Below are 19,804 nucleotides of genomic sequence, written 5' to 3' on the forward strand. Positions count from 1 at the left end.
AGCAGCGCGTTCACATCTTGGTCACACTCCAAACAGCGGGCCGACTAACATTCTATATAAGATTACAGAGGTCATGATTTTCAAGTTATCATACCTTTGTTCTCTCCACTCTACTATCTATGTCACTCAGTCCGATTAAAACCTGTGTCCTCGGCGTGGGTCTTGCTGGGCTCACGTTCCACGTCCCGTTCGTACTCGCCTTGCCCGAACTCTTCACTCTCACTGCTGTTCTGGAGCGCAACCCACAGACTCCCGGTGGAAAGGTGCATCAGCGCTTTGGAGCCACCACAAAAATATACCGGACAATCGAAGAGGTCGTGAACGACCCAGAAATTGAGCTCGTTATTGTAGGAACCCCAAATGATACTCATTACCCACTTGCAAAGGCTGCTCTCGAGGCTGGGAAACACGGTAAGCAAAATAATTAGTCTACGCAGATACCGCTCTCAACCACTTCAGTTCTCGTCGATAAGCCTGTGACTGAGACAGTTAAAGAAGCAAACGAGCTTGCCGCTATTGCTAATGCCAAAGGTCTTGTTCTCTATGGTTATCAAAATCGACGCTGGGACTCGGATCACCTCGCGCTGAAGCGCCTGTTTGCACTTCCCTCCTCTTCGCCTCTCTCTCTTGGTAACCTGCTGGAGTTTGAGTCCCAGTAAGGAATATCGTTGATCACGCTACGCTTGCTTTCCTCACCTTTCTGTAGTTATGATCGTTACCGTGCGGGAATACGGGCTTCTTGGAAGGATAGTGCGGGCGCAGTATACGACCTCGGTTCACATCTCCTAGACCAAGCCCTCAAACTCTTTGGTCGACCCGCGCGAATTACTGCGTTCATCCAAAATATTCGTGGAGTCACGAAACCGGAAGTCGATGATATTGTAAGTCAGATACCAGCGCATCCATTCTAGAGTATTTTTCACGCGCACTCGACTCTGTAGTTCACTATCTATTTGCACTACGATCCTGGAACTCCGTTCTCTAACCAGTTCACTGTACTTCTCCGCTCGCACATCCTATCAGTTAAATCCCCTCAGCTACGCTACGCAGTCCGCGGCACAAAGGGAATGTTCACCAAGTACGGCCTCGACACACAAGAGGAGGAATTGAAAGCCATGTCTTCTGTCAGCAGTATCCTTGAACCAGGTTACGGACAGGAGCCCGAGTCCATCTATGGTGTCATTGAAAATATCGCTGATGACGGCGTGACTATCAACAAGACAATGTGATTGCTCTTTTTCTCGCATATTTCCTGGTGGTATTGATGATGTTCTATAGCTGGCCTTCAGATGCCCCAGGCCAGTACATCGGCCTCTTCAAAAACCTTGCTGGTGCTATCCGGAATAACGAGGAACTTGAGGTCAAGTGGGCAGAAACGACGCAGGTGATCGAGATGATCGAACTGGCCTATAAAAGCTCTGCTGAAGGCCGCACCTTGGAGGTGTCGAAACTCTAGGCAAGATGTGCATTCACGTCGTTGCAAAGTGCCAGTTCGCGAGTGGTAGAATAACACTAGTGCAGCCGTATGTCCCTCCGGAATCCGCAAAGTACGTACTATTTGCAAGGAAATAGGACCAGTCTGCTAAGTACTTATACAATATTGATCTGCGTTTCCTACTGATCGTCCAGTGGAGACTAAGCTGTGACGCCCTTTAACCCGTTCCGAACTAAAATAAGCAAGACTCGAAGCTTGAAAACTTTTCAATACATAGGTTGCGTATAGAGGGGTCATGACGGTTGATCGATCGATCATTGGTTGATCATACAATATGTTGGCTCCGACGGCATTTCCCACAAAAGTACTTGTGGACAGCACGGATATAGCGGAAGCTCTCGCTGCGGACTTGGCATGATGATCATCAAATAGTACTATGACGGCCATTAGGCGTACCTCTTCTACAGCCTGTCACCAAGTCTTCGTGGACGAAACCCTGCAGCATCACTGCGCTGCGAAAATAATCTCAGAGTCGCCAGAGTCACCACTGCGGTACTATCTCAAATCCCACATAACATAGCCATAGAGCAACGCCCCTAGGAAGGGGGCTGTGAGTCTTTGGATTGCACTGTCATGCCGCGGCCGCCCCCAAAGACACTGGAACGTTGCCGCTATTATTATAAGTACATTAAGCGGGTTCATGGCGGCAGAACATGTCATCGCGTCCCTTACTCAGGCTAGCTGCGATACCGAACAAGCAAGCTCCGCATCTAGTCCCCAGCTATTATATGATGAACCCAGGGCCTGTAGCAAATGTTTTAGATGTTCAGACTCGCCGTGTTGATGGTATGGTTCAGAAGTTTTTGAGACAGTGTCAATAGTAATCTCACAGTCTTTATACTGCCGACAGCCGTCAAAAAATGGATTCGCGGTGAGCTCATTGGCAAAGGTACTCACGGCCGGGTCTACCTGGCTCTTAGGATGACCACGGGTAAACCGCAACTGGTCGCCGTCAAGCAAGTCGATAGTCCTCAAGTTATCCGCGACGAGAGCGACCAGTGTCAAGCCACTTTCGTTCACTCAGTCGAAAGAGTAAGCGAGCTACTGGTGGACCTGAACCATCGTCATATCGTTCAATACCTGGGGTTTGAAGAGTGCTTTGTAGAGCGCTCAAGAGTTGTGAATATGTGAGTTCTCTACTGTTTTCTAGCAATTGACAAAACCACCTTTCAGTGTTAACCGAAAGAGACAGTTTCATGGAGTACGTGTCGGGAAGTGTATTAGGCTATTGTCTTCGAGAAAAGGGCAAGTTTCGTGAGGATGTTGTGAAATATTTCATCTCTCAAATACTTGGAGGTTTGAGATACCTGCACTCGCGACGAATAATCTACCGGGTATGTGACCGATTCAGCCTGCCTCAAACACTCGAGGAATTCATATAAATCCCGGTCAGAATCTCAAAGCCGACAGCGTCCTACTTGAGAGAGACGGAAGCTGCAAGCTTTCTGACCTAGAGTTCTCCACCAAGGAGGATAAAATACACAAACTTCCGTTCACCACCGTGCAACGGACGCTGCCCTGGATGGCGCCAGAAGTCATCTGCCATCAGAAAGAAGGGTACAGTGTCAAGGCCGATATTTGGAGTCTGGGATGCGTTCTGCTGGAAATGCTGACAGGGAAACGACCCTGGTATGAGGATGAACTGATCATGGTCACGATCAAGGTCTGCGTTGTGCTTTTGTATCACAAGAGCATAATTTATCTTCTGTGTGCAGATGAAACAGAACAAGCGTCCACCCATCCCTCCTGATGTTACCTTGTCCGACCTTGCAATGGATTTCCAAGATTCGTGTTTCGCAATGCAAGTTATTCGAGTTTTTTTCTAGATGATGTCATTTACCTTATATTTTATAGCGATCATGACGAACGTGCATCTGCTTCGCACCTGAGACGACATCCCTTTCTTGAGCTTCCAGATGGTTGGAGATTTCAGGGTTTTAATGGCTAGGGAATACTCTTGTTATCGTACCCTATCTATTCATGTGTATTTTGCTAGGCTTCTTTCCCATTCTTGCCAAACGGTGACAATATATACTAAGTACATTGCTAAGAGAGGAGCTGCTCGTATGGGACTAGGTTTCCCGCGAAACTGCAGATCTGTGGGTTGAAGCAGTGCAGAACGTGGCTACAGCTCGCTAAAAGATCAACATGAATATAGCACATCAGGACGGTGCACACCTGCCCTCTCGACGCGATTATCACATTCCTTGTGTATCAACGTACCAGCACATTAATCAAGATAAAATTCTCTAAGTATAAAGAGGGAGCAAAATAAAACACACAAAAACCAAGGGACTTTCAGTATAGTACCATGGGTGCCCGAGTTGGAATTGAAGTCTTGACATGAAAGACTATGCAACGGGTGGGCATTGGATGAAAGTGTATGCTCAACCAGCGAGGGAAGCGAGTTTGAAGTGGTGGTCTGCGACCAATCCAACGCAGACCATCGCCGCGCCGTGGCGACTCGCCTGGAGTACAACTCGATATCAGAACCTAGCATGTAGTTATATTAGTTAGACGCACCTGGAACGTCTTCCAGCTGTCTTGGGGATCATTATGATCAAAGGACCATATGTGCCAGAGACAGAGGAGGAATGGTGCGAGGACACCCATCACGTAGAACGGGAGGTGCTGACCGTTCAAGTACCCAGCCCACAAGAGGCATGCAAAAAACGTCAGATCAAATAAACTCAATGCAGGACGAATGCCTTCGCCCAGACGGACTGCCATGGACTTCACTCCCGCGTTCTCGTCCTCCTTCTTGTCCTGAGATGATACAGTCAGCACATGCCCCCGAGGCAAAGACTTTCCAATTGACCTGACATGCGTAAATGATGTCGTAAAGACATGACCAGCTATGGTCCAAGGCATTGTCAGCAACTCGAGAAAACCTGTCGTCCTCAGCCACTTACCAGCACGACGCAATTGCAAGGTTCAGAATCATACTCCAATTAAACTGGCCCGTCGTAGCAACCCAAGTGAAGGGGACGCCCAAACTAGCCGCAAAGCCTTGGAACCAGATAAGAAGATATACGTTTCCATCATAAAAACATACCGAGGAACAAAGAAGGCCAGTACACCCAGCGCTTCATGAGCGGATACGTTCCGCCACAAGCAGGGAGCCCAACAACGCCGAGCGTGAGACTAAGCAAGTTGTCGGAGAAGTGTTAACATTGTTTAAATGATTAATGATTTACTTACGCTGTAGTGCCAGCAGTCGAAAACATATAAAAGATGGCAGCAACGAGAACAGCCAGAAGAACTGAAGCCTCTGTCCTAGTGACAGTTCCGGATGCGATCGGCCGGTTTTTCGAACGTTCTAGTTCATATTGAACAACGTCAAGAAATGAGTGACAGGCACTGGCAGGACCGAACTGAGACGTACCAATTTTGCGGTCGAAGTCTCGGTCCAGCATGTCATTTATAACACAGCCAGCACAGTGTACCAGTGTGCTCAACAGTGCATAGAACAAGATATTTTTCACGACTTCGTTCATGGGCAATGCCACATGATAGGCTGCTGAAAGAAAGCCCCAAGCTAGGCATGATGCAGTTATAATCAATGAACGAACAAGTACGGCGCATCATCTTCCGTCTCACCGAAGGGCCAAAATGTGAAGTCGCTCCCCACCGGGAACCAGTGAAGCCTGGTGAGCTCGAACAATGCTCTTGCCTTGGAGGACATTGTGACAAGTTTAAAAGGCGGAAGAAAATCAGGACTGTATGATCAAAAAAACCCAGCAATGCTCATTTTTATACCCCTGCGCCTTGAGAAAGGTGGTGCCATAATCTCGAACCAGATGTTCTAGGACCTCCTTCGGAATCTTCCGCTTCACCGAACGCTTGGGTCGAGATCAGTCCTGTCACTGCGTCAGTACTGGTGATGCGGCTTCTGTATTTGGAATAACTGAAGGCACGAGTGGTGATTCCAGCTAGTCTTCACTGTGCTTCCACCGATATTGCAGGATGCCTACATGACCAAACGGCAATTCAAGGTGTCGTATAATTGGCGAAAGTCGATTTGATCGTGGAGGAAGAGGGCGAAAAAGAAGTCCATAATATTTGCAGCCCACCTAGGTTATCGATAACAGTTCTACTTAATGAGATCTGGCACTATCTTGGGCGTTGCTCGCTTCGTTATGACATCGTCAGGGGCCTGGTGTGGCTGGGTTTCTCAATCCGAGGGGCCGAATCTACTAGCTAACCAATTCTTTTCGAAGATAATTGAATGTGAATGTGAATATACATTAAGCTGTTCCTAAAGCTCACCTAAGTACCTTGATGGGCCCCAGTAAGAGAACGAGAGGAATGAGCGAAAACCTCAACAATAAGGGATTAACTGGGAAGGGAACTTCCGAGTTGAACAGGGCGTCGAAGACGAAGTTTAAGTACATGCGCGCGCGCTGTATTCTCCCGAGATGTGACCTGCGAGAAGCATAATTGCAGCACAATGTCATGCAACTATTCGGCACAGCAGTCCAAGTTCAACGGGCCCGGGCGTACGACACACTGATGAACAAAGAAGCTTAAAGTCTTGCCCGAGAGTCGGACACGGTCATGGAGTAGTCACGTGGACGAGTTCCACGTATGACCATGCACTGTCTGCTGGACAGCGAACAGTCATCACCACCATCGCAACGATGACTGAGTCCCTCGTCGCTGTCCGCGTCGAGCTACCCACTTACTCGCTTTCATTTACAGTCGATGTTCCCATATCCGCTACCGTGCTCGATGTCAAACATGCAATTTCAGCGTCCTGCGCTGGACAGCCCTGTGTCGAGGGACAGCGTATAATCTGGAGGGGGCGCTACCTCGGCGACCAAGAGAAAATATCGGATGTATGGAAGGTAATGGGGATACTACGACTTTTCGGAACAGTATCTGATGCAAGATTTAGATGACAGACGAGCAACGCATCGTCCACCTGTCCGTGCACCCCTCCGCTTGGTCTGGTGCCCCCCCAACTTCGAATTCTAGTGCAACATCATCCACGATCCCTATATCCGACAAAGGGAAATCACCCTCAACACAATGCGACGCTCCTTCCAACACCCCCTCAGCCCCTCCCGGGACACAATCTCATCCTTTCACACATTTACCTCTAGACCACCAATTTATCGCCTATGTCCATCAGGTTGCTCTATCCAAGCTCACTAGAGGGCTCATTGAGCACCCACAAAATTCAGTCATTCCGTTTCGCACAATTGCATTGGAGAACCTCGAGAAGAAGGGATATGTTTGGCCTTCAGTACTGGACGAGCCATATCCTTTCTTTCAGCCTGGCGACGGCCCTGGACTGCAGTACGAATTGATGACTACTAAGTGAGCTGAATCTTGTGTGTAATGAGATGTACTTTGAATTAATATTCATTAGTGGCAAGTCATACCTCTCCCTCTGCAATCCAGGTTCAAAGCCTACCGCCGGGCAAGTACACGCCCTCAAGGTCTTGACCTATACATTTTCGATATTGTCCTTTCAACCGTTGCCTCAACCACCGACGCCAACACCGACCACTTCCTCCACTGACACTGTACCACCTCATCTAAATGAACTCCTCCAGCAGCTTGGCCTTCCCCCACTTCGTGCTAACCCGAACGTTAATATCGACGTCGATGTCAATGGTCAGATTGGCGTCGGAGCGAATGTACAAGCACCAGGAGATGAAGCCCAGATACTCCCCGATATTCCGGTTCGTGCGCTACTGGCTCCCTTGGTGATGGTATTTTTCCGCACTTTGCTCTTGCTGTACTTCTTTTCCCCAACACGCAAGCCGCTGCTGGGTTTGTGCATCATCGCAGTGGATCGTCTATGAGATGTGGACGAATGTGCGGAATGTTGTACTCGGACCACTTAATCGGGAGAGGGAGCGTTTAGCTGGTGTTGCTGCTGAGGCTGCAAGACAGGCTCCAGGCCAGGGTCAACCTGGAGATCCACCAGGGACTCCTGCACCTTCTTCTCAGTCCGACACACAAGCGCACACACAGACTCAAGAAGCGCAGGGGCCTCCACCCTCCAGCAACTCCACCTCTCTTCTGGACCTCCTCGCACGTATAGGCATCGATTCGGAGAATAAGTTACTCTGGCCGACGTCTTCACTGCGCGCGCCACTTTCGCCACCGAGTCTGATGCACAAGGTGTCAACCTTCGTAAGTTTGATTGTGCTGACTCTCCATCCGGATGTATGGAACCGCAGGCGCGCAGCGCTGAGGACAAGGGAAGGGCGTTTACGAACAGAAGTGAACGCCATGGAACGAGAGGTTGAGAGAGTAGAAGGACAGGAATTGAGCGAGGATGACAGAAAGAGGGAGGACATGACGGCTGCGCTGCGGGTGCAGGATGGAAGGCGCACTCTATGGGTGAAAACTTATATTCAGCGCGTCAGAGGCGGAGAGTGGGTAGATGATTTATAGCAATGATCGGATATATATTTCGTGTTGAATGGACTTTGCACAGGAGGAATTCCAACTCTGCGTTCAAAGGGTTTGTGTACTATATCAGATGATAAATGTGCAAGGTGCAAAGCTGAGCGCTGATGTGTGGGACGGATATTATTCACTCTCATCATCCTCTTCGTCGTCCTCGAACTCCTCTGCCTCATCATCGATGAACCCATTTAATGTAGGTCCTTCGCCGTCTGAATCTTCTTCTTCGTCTTCTTCGTCACTGCCCTGTTCGTCCGTTTCCTCAGCTTCACTTTCACCACCGAGCTCTATATCTTCTACACTTCCTTCATCCTCTCCACTCTCTACACCAACTTCCATGCCCTCCTCTTCGCTATCGCCTTCCACGTATCTCGTTGGCTGCCTCTCTCCTTGTGATGCTGTTGATACCCCATTCTTATGGGGTGCAAGCAGCGTGGGTGCGGTGGACGAACGCATCTCGATCTGTGAGAGTACCATATCTAGCCGACCGTTCAGTGAGAGGAGGGAGTCTTGTAATGCAAGCCGGGACGTCAGTGTAACGTGTAGACCTGAGAGCCGTGATACAAGGTCGGGCATCTATAAATGAAATTGAAATTGGTTTGTAACGCATGTGGGGAACAGTTTTTTCTTTATTTCAGGGACGTACCGTCATAAGATGACCGCTATGGACTGCAAGGACAGTCTTGACCCATATAACGAGACCCATACCCCGTTGCGAACTGGCGCCTCCGCCACCGCCTTTCATGCTTGCTGCGCGTGGACCACGGCCAAGACGCTCTACACATGTCGTGAGCAACGGCACCGCCAGCTGGGGCGGTAACCGCCGCACAGTGTTCCGTACCAATGCCGGGTCAGAATGTGCAAGACAAGTTTCAAGCAGTTTCGAGTCAGATGAGTGGAGCGCTTGTATAAGTGTTCTGGTAAGTGAGTGTGCAGGTACAACATTCGGCGCGTCCTGCTTTTGTTTTCGTGGTGATTGGGATTGCCCTTCTTCTTCAGAATCTGATGAGGAGGGGCGTGCATCACCTGATATTGCGGCGAGACGCTGGCCAAGGGAGAGTTCCGCGAGATCAGCATCAAGTGCACCTTCGATCTGAGATGCGGCAAGGTCTTCCATCGCTTGATCCTCCCCGAGCTCGACGCCAGAGTGCACCGCAAGAGATGAGGACTCGGCGTACCGGGCAGTTTTTGATGCAGACTATAATAAGCCTACATCAAGTTTCCGGTTTTTGTCACGGTATTAGACACGTACAGCAGATGCAGGCTCTGAGTCTATGAGGACTTCATCTGGGGCGGTCTGTGATATGGATGGCTTGGCTTTGCGCGATGATGATTTAGTGCGCGCTTTTTTGGATGGGGGGACACTGGACATGTTAGTATGTCTTTTCACCTGTTTAAACAATTTTTGGGTCAATCCAAGATAGCGATATGAGCTCAGGCATACCTAGTGTTGATGGACGGGGAGAAACAAATATTCTGCAAGTCACGTGCAGCTGCTTTCTTGCATTTCCTAATCGGGAGCAGGAAATTCACTCTTGATTCGGTCAGAATCGGTCTTCCTCGAAGTCACTCGAAGGCTCCAAGTCGGCACTCACGCTCGCCTAACAAAACCGCCCGTTTTCCAGTGCACGCTGTGTAGAAAGGAACAGGGAGGGCGCCCTTACGATCTTTCCATCTGTTACATTCTACGACATCACTGCAAGCTCAACACCCCAAGTAATCAGCTCAGGTAGTAGCACGATCGACGATGAATTACATTCAGGTAAACTCCTCGTTGCGCTCTTATACGGTATATGAGCTGACATTAAGTAGTTAGAGAAACTTGGTATGATCTGCATTGCACGATAATCAGGATTGTCTAACCCCTGCTTGTGCAGGCGAGGGTACATACGCCACCGTGTTCAAAGTAGGCGATTGCTGCTTCTGTTGTATCGCTTCAAAGCTTATCTGGGTACTAGGGTCGTTCACGAACGACCAATGAGATCGTCGCGCTCAAGGAGATACATCTCGACGCAGAGGAAGGAACACCCTCCACCGCCATCCGTGAGATCTCCCTCATGAAAGAGCTCAAGCATGTCAACATCGTCCGCCTCCACGATGTCATACACACGGAGACAAAACTTGTTCTGATCTTTGAATACTGTGAGCAGGATCTCAAGAAATATATGGACCAGCACGGCGATCGCGGAGCGCTCGACCCTATGACCGTGCGAAGTTTCATGTATCAGCTCCTCAAGGGCACGTCGTTTTGCCACGAGAACAGAGTCCTACATAGGGACCTGAAGCCCCAAAACCTTCTTATAAATCGCAAGGGGGAGCTGAAGCTTGGTGACTTTGGTCTCGCACGTGCATTTGGCGTGCCAGTGAACACATTTTCTAACGAGGTAGGCTCGTGTATGGTGAGTCTTACGGCGGCCCGGCTGAGGTGTGGTTCTAGGTCGTCACATTATGGTATCGTGCACCAGATGTACTTCTGGGATCACGTACGTACAACACGTCGATTGATGTGTGGTCGTGCGGTTGCATCTTCGCGGAGATGATTTCTGGAGTGCCTCTTTTCCGCGGCCGCGACAACCAGGATCAGTTACTTCATATCATGCGCATTGTCGGCACGCCGGACGATCGAGTTCTGAGGAAGATAGCGACTGAATCGGTGAGATATCTTAATTATAGCGAGAAGTAGAGAATGCTCATTTCTCTCATAGCCCGAAATCACCCTAAAACAATACCCAAGATACCCAAAGATCTCATTCGCCCAAGTGCTTCCCAAGGCCTCTCCTCAAGGTAACTAACCGTGCCCAATAATATGCTGGACCTGAACTGAATGCAGTGCAGCCCTCGACTTGCTTGAACGGCTACTACAATTTGATCCCGCAAAGCGTATAACGGCCACTGAAGCCCTTTCACACCCTTACTTTACCTCCACCGTAAGCCCTGCCTACGGCCCGAGTTCGACTCCTGGGTCGATGCCACCCCCTCAATTCAATTTTCCTCACCCCCATGCCCACGCACAGCAGCAACAACAGCAGCAGGCTCAGCAGCAGCAACCCCACAATACAATCCCTCCACCAGGGTCGTCTCAGAACACAATAGCCCCAGCGACGGTTTATCCACACGGTCAGCAGCCCATGTATAGCACTCAGGACGCTGCAAGGATGCAGGCGCAAGTTCAAGCACAGGCACAGGCACAGGCAATAGCACAAGCTCAGGCACAGGCTCAAGCACATGCCCATGCCCAAGCCCAAGCTCATATGAATCAACAGGTCGCACCGGGATACCCTGCTGGGTTTCCTGCACAGTATCAGCAACATGCACGCTAGTGCACTCTAGCTTGTGGGATTCGTCGTATTTGGCACAAAGCGTTCTGGTGGTCTAGAAGGATTTGTTATTTGATGTTTCGCCACGTTTTTTCCAGGCATTGTTCCTGTTTTATGTATCAAGCCCTCTGGGACGGAAGAATGTTGTAATCATTAGTGTTGTAACGCAGATTGCGCCTGTAATCGATTCGAAGCATCCCTTCACGTTTCATCCACGGGAGGAGTTAACGTTTTAATATTGTTTGTTGAGTGGACAGTTAAAATAGATGGAACGGTGAGCGAGGTGACTCGAAAGAGACTGGCGTGTTGTAATCTACAGCATCACCTTGAAGATATCAATCACCCTTGTCTCGGACATCGAATCTCGAGAACGAGCTTCACATTGAGGTTCAAATCGATACCCCTTTAAGTGGGACACACGTTTCCGAGGATGACTGATCCGAGAAGCACAACACGCGACATTTTTTTATGAAAGGGCTTTTGTATAATATGTTTTGACTTGAAACTGGAAAAGGTAATGTTACGTGGCCACGTGGATGCGCGTCTCTTGTTTCTTCGGTGCCTTGAGTGCAAGTGGCTCACGACTATAAAACCAACTCACACATCCGACGTAACTCATTAAACAATCCCCATCAAGTACTTAGAGTCATGTCTACGTTTGACACTCTTATAACTGAACTGACTCGCGACGTTTGTCGGGTGCAACCCAAAGACGCTCTACAGTTCTGTGCTAATTGGTTTCAGTCTCGGCTGGAAGAACAACGGACGCGAACACGAGACGCGCTTCAACAACGTGGTCTGTCCACAGTTCATGAGCTGCCATCCGAGTTTTATTTGGACTCGCCTGTTAATATCGGCCCTCGTAACTCCATACCTACACCCATTTCTCCATTCTCTCAGGTTCTTCCTCAGCAGCGTCGTGCATCATCCCTCCATGCCCCCTTCTCGCACAGTCCATTTGGGACTCTCAATGTGCCAGGAAATGCACTTTTGTCCGTAGAAACAAACGGGGCGACCAATGGCATGGCTCACCCGACGTTTACCCTAGATGGACGTGACCTGGCCCCAACTTCACCGTTGACCATTGATCCAAACTCATTCGCGCGCTATGATGTGGCTTCAACGCCCACCATGTCTAATTCCCTCGCTCTGGGCATGGGGGATTACCTCCACGCACCTTCATCCACCATTCTGGCGCGTCGTGTGTCCGTCAGTGCTGAGCCTATCGCCGTAGACAGTGGTCATGACGATCCACTCCCCGTATACCACAAGACAGTCGACCAACTTCGCCGCATAAAAGCGTCCATTGCAAATAATTTTATTTTTAGGGATCTCGACGAGGAGCAGGAGACTGGCGTGCTCAATGCAATGCAGGAGCGCCACCTCGCCACGGATGAAGTGATCATTCGGCAAGGGGATGTAGGAGAATATTTCTACGTCGTCGAATCAGGACTTTTTTACTGCTACATCCATCCTGAGCCACTACCGCCCACATGGCTAGCAGATACCGCAAATCACTCCTCGCAGCCCGAAAAATTCCTCCAGCCGGGATATCACCCTGTCTTTGGTCGGAGGGTTTCAGAGTGCAAGCCTGGAACTTCTTTCGGCGAGCTTGCGCTAATGTATGGTCATCCACGTGCGGCGACCGTGCAGGCAATCGAGCCCTCCACTGTTTGGGCTCTTGACCGCACCACTTTCCGCACAATCATTCTCAAAGCAGCTCACAGACGTCGGACGATGTATGAGCATTTCCTCTCCAGTGTCCCCCTCTTGTCCTCCCTTGAACCAGGAGAGCGCAGTAAAATCGCAGATGCCCTGGTTAGCAAAGTACACCCTGACGGAGAGGCGGTGCTTCGACAGGGAGAGATGGGAGATACCTTCTTCTTCGTAGAGGAAGGTGAGGCTATTGTGACTAAGATGCAACAAGGAGAGGAGGGTGAGTACCGCGAGATCACAGTAGGCCGACTGAAAAAGGGTGACTATTTCGGCGGTTAGTGTTTTTGGTATTGTTCTTTTGCAGGGCTCGAATAGCTGACGTGCATCTTAACAGAGCTATCTTTGCTTAGATCGGAACCTAGGGCGGCGACGGTGAGCGCGGTGCACCGGGCCGATCCGTCACAGCCGAAGTTGAAGGTTGCGGCAGTTGGACACGCCTTCATTCACACGACTTCCTTGGGCCTCTTCGGGAGATAATGGAGAGGAAGGCTGGAGAGAGTTATGGTCTTTCTTCCAGATTAAACCACTGATCTGAAATGAGAGGGATTCTTTCTTGATTTTATATACCCCGCGTCTTATAGTGAAATTATTGTATCCTTAGGGTTGTCGTTATCGTTGTCGGACAGCGGCCCTACTTATATATATGAGATAATATTTATGTAACTCTCCTCGGGCGTCTTCTACGTACTTGTGTTAAGATGTTCTTCCATTCTTTCCAAGTACCGCGAATCCAGTCTGCGACTCTGACGACTTTGAGATGAGACCTCTGGAGAGTCGCTGAAGCGCTGAATGGCCATGCATCACATTGTTACTGCCGGACAGCCTGTATCGATGAGTCGTGATGCCAACAATTGTGCCCCAAAGTGCGCAAATCAGGGTCCCACGCGTGATTCATCGAATTCCTGTAAACAAAGGAGGGTCACAAGCGCTGTCAACTTGAACTAACTCGTCCACAGTAAATCATATTCTTCACAGTCCTTTCTGGCCCCAACCATTCTTTTCTTTTCCCATCGACTGCTTTTTTCCAATTCCCCGCCACCTGTTCATTCATACGTAGGCAGGGCTTTGCTGTCAGTTTGCTTGCTTCCAAGGACTCAAATAAATATCACTACACTCACTCAATCGCCACTCTTTTTTGCACGTTAAATCATTGACGACTCCTCATGGATGCACTCAGTGGTTTAGATGCTGATTTCGTCCGAAGGCAGGGCCTTGATGGATGTGAGTGTTTTCTTGTGATGATTTTCAAGTGCTATTCTGACATCCCAAACAGTGGATTTACTGTGAGATATTGTTCGTGTATGGTGAGCTGCTAGCTGAAGTAACACCAGTGATGGGAGCTCTGGCACCCAGACGGCAGCAACCCCTTCAGTCTCCAACCCCCTTGGTGGAATTTTTAGTGCCTTCACTAGCCTTGTCAATGGCGTAACATCCACGAGTCAATCCCTAACCTCTTCCTCTTTTAGTTCGACAGGCTCGACTATAAAATCCGCTTCTACTACATCCACTACCTCGTAAGCTACACATCTCTTGCAACAGGCGTCAGCTCACTAACTGGTTTGACCAGCAGCAGCACACCTTCAACTTCATCTACGTCGGCACCCACACCGAATTCCATACCTACGCCTACACCTACGCCCACGTCCACGCCCACACCCACACCCACACCTTCCACTTCTCAGATCGTTTATACTTCCACCGATGGCACCAGCATTGTCTACGTGACTAGTATCGCGACTAGTTCCACGTCTGCCACCGCTGCACCTGCTGAGTCCTTCTTGCAAAACAAGCCTTTGGAAGGCGGAGTATTCGCCTTAGTTGGAATCGTGGTCATGGTTATCATTTTCGTCGTCGTAACGTACACCATCCGCCGTCGCCGCCACAATCGTCTTGAGGGCGTGATCGCCGATGCTATCACGTTTGACCCGATGGTGTCTGAGCACTATGTTGATGAGGAGAGCAGAATGAACACCTCTGACAAGTACAGACTTAGTGGCAGTTCCTCAGGTCATGGCCATGGCTTGGGCTATGCCCCCAATCTTGCATATGCACCACCGGTCCCTCCTAAATACCCTTACTATGGCCAAGGATACGAACAACAGGCAGCTGCTTATCAAGCCCCTTCTACTCAGGGCCCCGTCTATAACAACGACAATGCAGTTAATACGAGTAGCGCCAATCTTACTCGTAAATATTCGAATCGCAAGCCTGTTCCACCTCTCCTTCCAAATCCTGTCTATGACCCCTCTCGCTCCCCAGTTCTTCCCTCGCACTATTACATGCAGGGTCAGGAACCCCCGGTCTCACCAATTCCTCGGTCTACGAGCCCTTCTGCACCCGCCGGTGATGCACCTACTCCTGCGTTGCCTGATAACTCGGAGGAAGATCCATACACAGGAATGCTCCAGGCATGTTTACTTCTCGCTCAACCTTCATAGCATACTAAGATGTGTCTGCAGGTTGTCAATCACTAAATTTGCGACCTCGACATCATTTATACCCGGTTTATACCCCTACTGGACTTACCCTTCCAAGTGGCGGACACCGTTTTTTGGTTTCCCTCCGACCATGCTTTCTTGCTTTAACTTGAATGCATTCATTGAGCAGCGCTCGTATTTCCGATGTTACCGTTTTTTTATAGTTATCATTAATGCATTCTGATGTGCTGTGCCCATCAGATATGTGGTTTTTGATTCTTGTTGAGCTGTCATGATGTAGGCGTAGGTTACCCACTTCAAAGTGTCGTTGCGTGTTGCGAGCGTCATTGTATCCGTAGTGTTTTCTTGATGTCTCCATGGATCAAAATTGTTTTTTGACTGTTATATTGAATGGTTTTCGTGTGACAAGCACAATGAATAACCTTTGTTACTACTCCCCCTTCAACGGCTTGTGTGTTTCGGTGGGGCTCGCGCTCTCCTCTCTCATCTGGTCTGCATCCTCTACGACTTTCCTTTCTGCCAAACGGTGCTCTCTCCGCTCTAAATACCATACCAGCCAAGTCACGCCCAATGTCGCTGCACAGGTGCAAATCATGGCGATCATGCCCTTTTTGAAGCGAGGCGCATCTGTGGCAGGGTAAAAGAGGAGTGGCCACCAGGCGTTGACTGCGTTGTTCCACATGCTTGTTGTTCAAGTCAGTTTGGGGCCAGCAGGAAACAAAGGAAAAATTAACTTCATGGAGGCAAGCACAATAGCACGTTCTTGATAATCATCTGCACATATCTGGTTTGCCCAACTACAGAACAATAAAATCAGCAAGAGTTAATATGGCAGTACATAGATGTAGCTGACGCAAACGTGGTAGCTTGTCCGGAATACGCGGCTCCTGCGAAATCTGAGAGGGACGAACTGAGTTTGCAAAGAAGTAACCTCAATGGTAGAAATTACGAACAATACGCGAAGAATTTCAATCCCGTTGGAGTACTCCACACAAGGATACAGATCGCAGCGACTGTGCAGCAGAAGCACATGTACACGAGTACGGGCCATCTTGCTCGCGTATAGTCTGTCCAGGTAGCGCAGACGAGCGTGGATGCAATACCGAAAGCTGTGACTCCACTTGGATAGTAATCTGATAAACGTATCAGGCACAGAAAGATACAGGTAAGTAATGTGCCCACCGACTTGCTCGACGGTATAACCGCCGATGGCAGACAGCCATTGGCCCATTAAATTGTTGGAGCCGAAACTTTCAGTTTCTCCTGAGACGGCGAACTGCACGAACAGTTGTTTATCCTTACTCGTCGAGTAACGGAAGACGCTTACGAGGAGACTGCACCCGTACCAACGCCAGCGGCTAAGCACTCTCTTAGCGAGATCCCAAGAGAGACCATGATGGACAACATCAGAGTCAAGACGGGTTTGGGAGAGAACCCGTTCCTGCGGGGAAGATATGAAATTGGAAGTTCACGTATCTTCAGAAGACATACCTCTTCACTGAGGTAAAATATTTTGGTGGTCGACGGCACATCGGGGAAAACGAGAAAGCCGTAAAGCGCGATTGGGAGCGTGATGACACCATCGATGATGAAGCTGAATTAATGATGTTCTGAGCTATGCCGTTCCATCAGTTATCTCAGGAGCTTACAGCCACCGCCATCCGCTTCTTCCGCCGACGCCTCCAAGATGTCTCATAGTAATTCAGTTTAAAATGTTGATCCCCGTGGAAAATATGATATCTTACTGGTAAACGGCTGCTTGAAGCACACCAGAAAACCTACCGACTGTCAGCGGAACGAACGAACGAACGTTGGATGATTGCCTTACAGTGTTCCAGCAAGACCCGAACTTGTAAAAATTCCTGAGCGTTTACCCAGCTCCCCAGGCTTATACCAACTTCAGGGATCGCATAAGTGATATTCCTGGGATAAATAGAACACTGACGATCCAAGAATATAGTGGGTGCCTACAAAGGTCGATGCTTCTGATATGCCTTGGAAGAATCTGATAGCGTACAGCTATGCGCGGAAACGGTTAGCATGGAGATAATCAGTAGTATTGACGGATCATACCTGTTGGACGTTCTGGACGCTACTTGAACTATATCATCAAGCTCGTCATTATCATGCTCGTTGCATTCTCAACAGAAAACGAACCAGAAGGTGAGCACACCCCACACTATCTGCATTGATGGAAACCATACTCTTGGAGGGACGATCTGGAGCATCAAGTTGTCTAAAAGGGTTGAATGGGGCACACGGGTAACGTAAATGCTTATGGCCTACTGGGAATCATTCCGACAATGTAGCCACACGTAAAAATGGTATTAATTTTCTATGAAGACACTGAGAGAAAGCTCGCTGAAAGCATATATATGAAGTACGTACATTGAAGTCATTTCCCTGCATATTGAGTTCTTCCTTCATTCCGGAAACATACGCATTGTTTACATTTGCTCGATCAAGGTCTGGTTACGAGAACAGTGTCAGAGACAATTCCCCATTCATCAAGTGATAATGTGAATGCCAAAGTGGATATGCTTTAGAGAAAGCTTCACGGTGACCACATCGCGGGTCTCTGTGACGCTTTCCTGCACCAGAAACTGTAATGCATGCAAAATGTCCGATGCCAGAGGTAAGGAACCTAACTCACAGTTCGTGAAATACTGCCACCGCAGTGACGCATGTGCGGTCAGTGTTTTAACGAGGAGCCAACGCAACATACCATTAGACAGCAGTATGACAAAATGAACCAGTCTAATTTCAAGAGAAGCATCCGCTCCAACCTTGAAGAGGGTATCTCCCCCCAGAGGAACTGCCTGACAGCCTGCCAACGCATCTCGCAGGACGGTCGGCTTTGAAGTCAGACTTTCGATGACGAGACAAGAAGATAAGTAGGCTAATCAGGTGCATAGGATCAACGGACTCCATGCTGGCGGTTAGAGTACTTACTGAGAATGAGAATGCTATATTTGGCCGTAGAACATCTGATTGTTTCCTTGGCAAATCAAAGAGATAAGACCTCGAAAGGAAGGTGCATGGTGACAATATTATAAATGATGCATGAAGGTGTACTATATGACTCAGATTATGAGGGGTTCAGTGCTAGATCGGTGATCAGTCTACAGTGCACGCAAGACTTTTTCGACTCCTCCGCACTTCAGAACCCCGTCGGATATTTCTCAAAGGCTTACTAGCTTAAAAAGACACGTAGTCTAATTTTTTTTTTAATTAAGCACCCATGTTTCAAAATGTGGACCGATTTAATTTTCTTGCCTGTTAACATAGTCCATTCGGATTTGTCCTGTACTTGACAGACATGCCCTACTAAACAAAGCCTCCGCAAGAGCCAAGGCGAAACGACAGGCCGGCCAGTCAATGTTTGCACCTGCGAAGTGGCGCTATATGGATGCATATCGGTGAATCTTCCATTGCCCTGTATCCAATCCTGTTCAATTTTCTGATTTCATTCTTCACCACGCTACGTGTCACAGCAAAGGACTTGATTCACGTTAAACAGCCTTCACAGTGCACAAATACAAGTCTCACCGCCGTGTAGGACTCCCGAACGAAATAATTGCATTGATGGAGTCTTGGATACCTCACAGAGCCTGTATACATTCCTCAAAACATTGTTTACACTCACCCGAAGGCCCTACAGGCCTCTACCAGCGCTAAAACACAGTTTTTGGAGGCATGTTTCAATTTTTGATGACGAAATTTTCAAACTTCAGAATTGTGTCTACTTGTTCAATGAGTCATGTTCTGCATATGAAACTGAGTCTATTACAGTACTTTATATTAAAAACAATGGAGTTTTGAAGTTACAGTAGCCCATTCATGTTGAACATGTTTGATATGCGCGCACTGTAGCACGCATGCAAGTATAGTGACCATGTTGTGCGGCACAACCCGATGGAAGCCTCCTACTACTACACAGCTGAATCTTGGTTTCTTGCAAGTGAAAGCATCAAAGGTAACAGATGGCGATACATTCTTGAAGGAAGGATGTCCAACACCTGTAGCAACCAAAAACAAACTGATGAGAAGTGCCAGGCGTATGAAATTTTGCTGGATTACGTCGCTACGTATTGCGCGAGCACGATCGACAGGGAAAGCGCAGTTGCCTAGAAGAAGGGAACACGATAGCTTGCAACAGCATCATTGCCCGGGTCGCACCATATATGGGACGGGGAAGGGGCCCCAGAGATGGCCTTCGTGCCAAACATTTATCCCAGCTTTTGGTGACGCGAGCGTACGCTGTGTAATTGATAAAGGAATGCAGTTCAACTAGACTCGATAACCAGTCTGACTACACGTCAGGCTGGTCACGAGCCTGCGGTTCAACAAGCACGCTATCCCGGGTCATATATGAGACATATTCTTCCGTAGGTTCGTATTCAATTCTTGGATCC

At 48.8% G+C, this 19,804-nt stretch overlaps 9 protein-coding genes across 9 annotated transcripts; 6 read left to right on the plus strand and 3 right to left on the minus strand.

Moving 5' to 3' along the window:
• Nucleotides 1-119: 119 nt before the first annotated feature.
• Nucleotides 120-1,456, plus strand: EDB91DRAFT_1043575 (uncharacterized protein; the record flags this gene model as incomplete). The annotated part of the gene is made up of 5 exons (XM_041313069.1): nt 120-411; nt 460-655; nt 707-881; nt 942-1,225; nt 1,279-1,456. 5 exons carry the CDS (start codon nt 120-122, stop codon nt 1,454-1,456), a joined length of 1,125 nt encoding a protein of 374 aa, XP_041183216.1.
• A 693-nt stretch (nt 1,457-2,149) lies between these two features.
• EDB91DRAFT_423163 (kinase-like domain-containing protein) lies at nt 2,150-3,584 on the plus strand. Its single transcript, XM_041327224.1, has 5 exons — nt 2,150-2,622; nt 2,688-2,829; nt 2,889-3,158; nt 3,211-3,296; nt 3,350-3,584. The coding sequence occupies exons 1-5, from the start codon at nt 2,417-2,419 to the stop codon at nt 3,441-3,443; spliced, it is 798 nt and encodes a 265-aa protein (XP_041183217.1). The 5' UTR covers nt 2,150-2,416; the 3' UTR covers nt 3,444-3,584.
• Nucleotides 3,549-5,357, minus strand: EDB91DRAFT_1100435 (UbiA prenyltransferase family). Its single transcript, XM_041317183.1, has 7 exons — nt 4,881-5,357; nt 4,697-4,814; nt 4,551-4,639; nt 4,408-4,504; nt 4,314-4,350; nt 4,019-4,261; nt 3,549-3,963 (listed from the first exon to the last, which is right to left on the minus strand). Exons 1-7 carry the CDS (start codon nt 4,990-4,992, stop codon nt 3,883-3,885), a joined length of 777 nt encoding a protein of 258 aa, XP_041183218.1. The 5' UTR covers nt 4,993-5,357; the 3' UTR covers nt 3,549-3,882.
• A 716-nt stretch (nt 5,358-6,073) lies between these two features.
• Nucleotides 6,074-7,906, plus strand: EDB91DRAFT_1343243 (uncharacterized protein; the record flags this gene model as incomplete). Its single annotated transcript, XM_041325776.1, has 4 exons — nt 6,074-6,342; nt 6,393-6,817; nt 6,870-7,215; nt 7,295-7,906. The coding sequence occupies exons 1-4, from the start codon at nt 6,136-6,138 to the stop codon at nt 7,904-7,906; spliced, it is 1,590 nt and encodes a 529-aa protein (XP_041183219.1). The 5' UTR covers nt 6,074-6,135.
• A 69-nt stretch (nt 7,907-7,975) lies between these two features.
• On the minus strand, nt 7,976-9,395 carry EDB91DRAFT_423001 (uncharacterized protein). Its single transcript, XM_041327223.1, has 4 exons — nt 9,363-9,395; nt 9,171-9,308; nt 8,565-9,116; nt 7,976-8,494 (listed from the first exon to the last, which is right to left on the minus strand). The coding sequence occupies exons 2-4, from the start codon at nt 9,288-9,290 to the stop codon at nt 8,045-8,047; spliced, it is 1,122 nt and encodes a 373-aa protein (XP_041183220.1). The 5' UTR covers nt 9,291-9,308; nt 9,363-9,395; the 3' UTR covers nt 7,976-8,044.
• Nucleotides 9,396-9,460: 65 nt separating this feature from the next.
• On the plus strand, nt 9,461-11,471 carry EDB91DRAFT_1100446 (Pkinase-domain-containing protein). The gene is made up of 7 exons (XM_041317184.1): nt 9,461-9,680; nt 9,731-9,743; nt 9,796-9,824; nt 9,877-10,302; nt 10,356-10,571; nt 10,624-10,702; nt 10,754-11,471. The coding sequence occupies exons 1-7, from the start codon at nt 9,666-9,668 to the stop codon at nt 11,236-11,238; spliced, it is 1,263 nt and encodes a 420-aa protein (XP_041183221.1). The 5' UTR covers nt 9,461-9,665; the 3' UTR covers nt 11,239-11,471.
• A 412-nt stretch (nt 11,472-11,883) lies between these two features.
• Nucleotides 11,884-13,481, plus strand: EDB91DRAFT_1234258 (cyclic nucleotide-binding-like protein; the record flags this gene model as incomplete). The annotated part of the gene is made up of 3 exons (XM_041321188.1): nt 11,884-13,225; nt 13,286-13,377; nt 13,425-13,481. The coding sequence occupies 3 exons, from the start codon at nt 11,884-11,886 to the stop codon at nt 13,479-13,481; spliced, it is 1,491 nt and encodes a 496-aa protein (XP_041183222.1).
• Nucleotides 13,482-14,114: 633 nt separating this feature from the next.
• Nucleotides 14,115-15,389, plus strand: EDB91DRAFT_1242855 (uncharacterized protein; the record flags this gene model as incomplete). The annotated part of the gene is made up of 4 exons (XM_041322231.1): nt 14,115-14,172; nt 14,225-14,234; nt 14,283-14,465; nt 14,519-15,389. The coding sequence occupies 4 exons, from the start codon at nt 14,115-14,117 to the stop codon at nt 15,387-15,389; spliced, it is 1,122 nt and encodes a 373-aa protein (XP_041183223.1).
• Nucleotides 15,390-15,766: 377 nt separating this feature from the next.
• Nucleotides 15,767-18,339, minus strand: EDB91DRAFT_1100455 (major facilitator superfamily domain-containing protein). Its single transcript, XM_041317185.1, has 17 exons — nt 18,115-18,339; nt 18,043-18,055; nt 17,778-17,857; nt 17,676-17,724; nt 17,547-17,625; nt 17,463-17,490; nt 17,335-17,408; nt 17,218-17,286; nt 17,135-17,167; nt 17,039-17,080; nt 16,881-16,983; nt 16,717-16,830; nt 16,572-16,665; nt 16,343-16,522; nt 16,243-16,285; nt 16,124-16,186; nt 15,767-16,072 (listed from the first exon to the last, which is right to left on the minus strand). Exons 1-17 carry the CDS (start codon nt 18,226-18,228, stop codon nt 15,820-15,822), a joined length of 1,431 nt encoding a protein of 476 aa, XP_041183224.1. The 5' UTR covers nt 18,229-18,339; the 3' UTR covers nt 15,767-15,819.
• Between the last annotated feature and the right edge of the window lie 1,465 nt (nt 18,340-19,804).

The sequence above is a fragment of the Suillus paluster genome (assembly GCF_016628075.1).
Source record: "Suillus paluster strain FC165 chromosome Unknown EDB91scaffold_3, whole genome shotgun sequence".
Classification (NCBI taxonomy): domain Eukaryota; kingdom Fungi; phylum Basidiomycota; class Agaricomycetes; order Boletales; family Suillaceae; genus Suillus; species Suillus paluster.

Excerpts from the sequence above, each read along its gene's own strand:
- EDB91DRAFT_423163 (XM_041327224.1), top strand. The coding sequence starts at position 2,417 with ATGACCACGGGTAAACCGCAACTGGTCGCCGTCAAGCAAGTCGATAGT. Across the intron at positions 2,830-2,888 it reads CGCGACGAATAATCTACCGG|AATCTCAAAGCCGACAGCGT; the intron begins GTATGTGACCGA and ends AATCCCGGTCAG. Across the intron at positions 3,297-3,349 it reads CAAGATTCGTGTTTCGCAAT|CGATCATGACGAACGTGCAT; the intron begins GCAAGTTATTCG and ends TATATTTTATAG.
- EDB91DRAFT_1100435 (XM_041317183.1), bottom strand. The coding sequence starts at position 4,992 with ATGAACGAAGTCGTGAAAAATATCTTGTTCTATGCACTGTTGAGCACA. Across the intron at positions 4,351-4,407 it reads CTTGCAATTGCGTCGTGCTG|CTGGTCATGTCTTTACGACA; the intron begins GTAAGTGGCTGA and ends CTTGGACCATAG. Across the intron at positions 3,964-4,018 it reads ACAGCTGGAAGACGTTCCAG|GCGAGTCGCCACGGCGCGGC; the intron begins GTGCGTCTAACT and ends GTTGTACTCCAG.
- EDB91DRAFT_423001 (XM_041327223.1), bottom strand. The coding sequence starts at position 9,290 with ATGTCCAGTGTCCCCCCATCCAAAAAAGCGCGCACTAAATCATCATCG. Across the intron at positions 9,117-9,170 it reads ACTCAGAGCCTGCATCTGCT|TCTGCATCAAAAACTGCCCG; the intron begins GTACGTGTCTAA and ends GGCTTATTATAG. Across the intron at positions 8,495-8,564 it reads ATAGCGGTCATCTTATGACG|ATGCCCGACCTTGTATCACG; the intron begins GTACGTCCCTGA and ends TTTCATTTATAG.
- EDB91DRAFT_1100446 (XM_041317184.1), top strand. Across the intron at positions 10,303-10,355 it reads TGAACACATTTTCTAACGAG|GTCGTCACATTATGGTATCG; the intron begins GTAGGCTCGTGT and ends GTGTGGTTCTAG. Across the intron at positions 10,703-10,753 it reads TCCCAAGGCCTCTCCTCAAG|CCCTCGACTTGCTTGAACGG; the intron begins GTAACTAACCGT and ends AATGCAGTGCAG.
- EDB91DRAFT_1100455 (XM_041317185.1), bottom strand. The coding sequence starts at position 18,228 with ATGCGTTGGCAGGCTGTCAGGCAGTTCCTCTGGGGGGAGATACCCTCT. Across the intron at positions 17,168-17,217 it reads TCGGGTCTTGCTGGAACACT|GTTTTCTGGTGTGCTTCAAG; the intron begins GTAAGGCAATCA and ends GACAGTCGGTAG. Across the intron at positions 16,286-16,342 it reads ATTGAAATTCTTCGCGTATT|ATTTCGCAGGAGCCGCGTAT; the intron begins GTTCGTAATTTC and ends CGTCCCTCTCAG.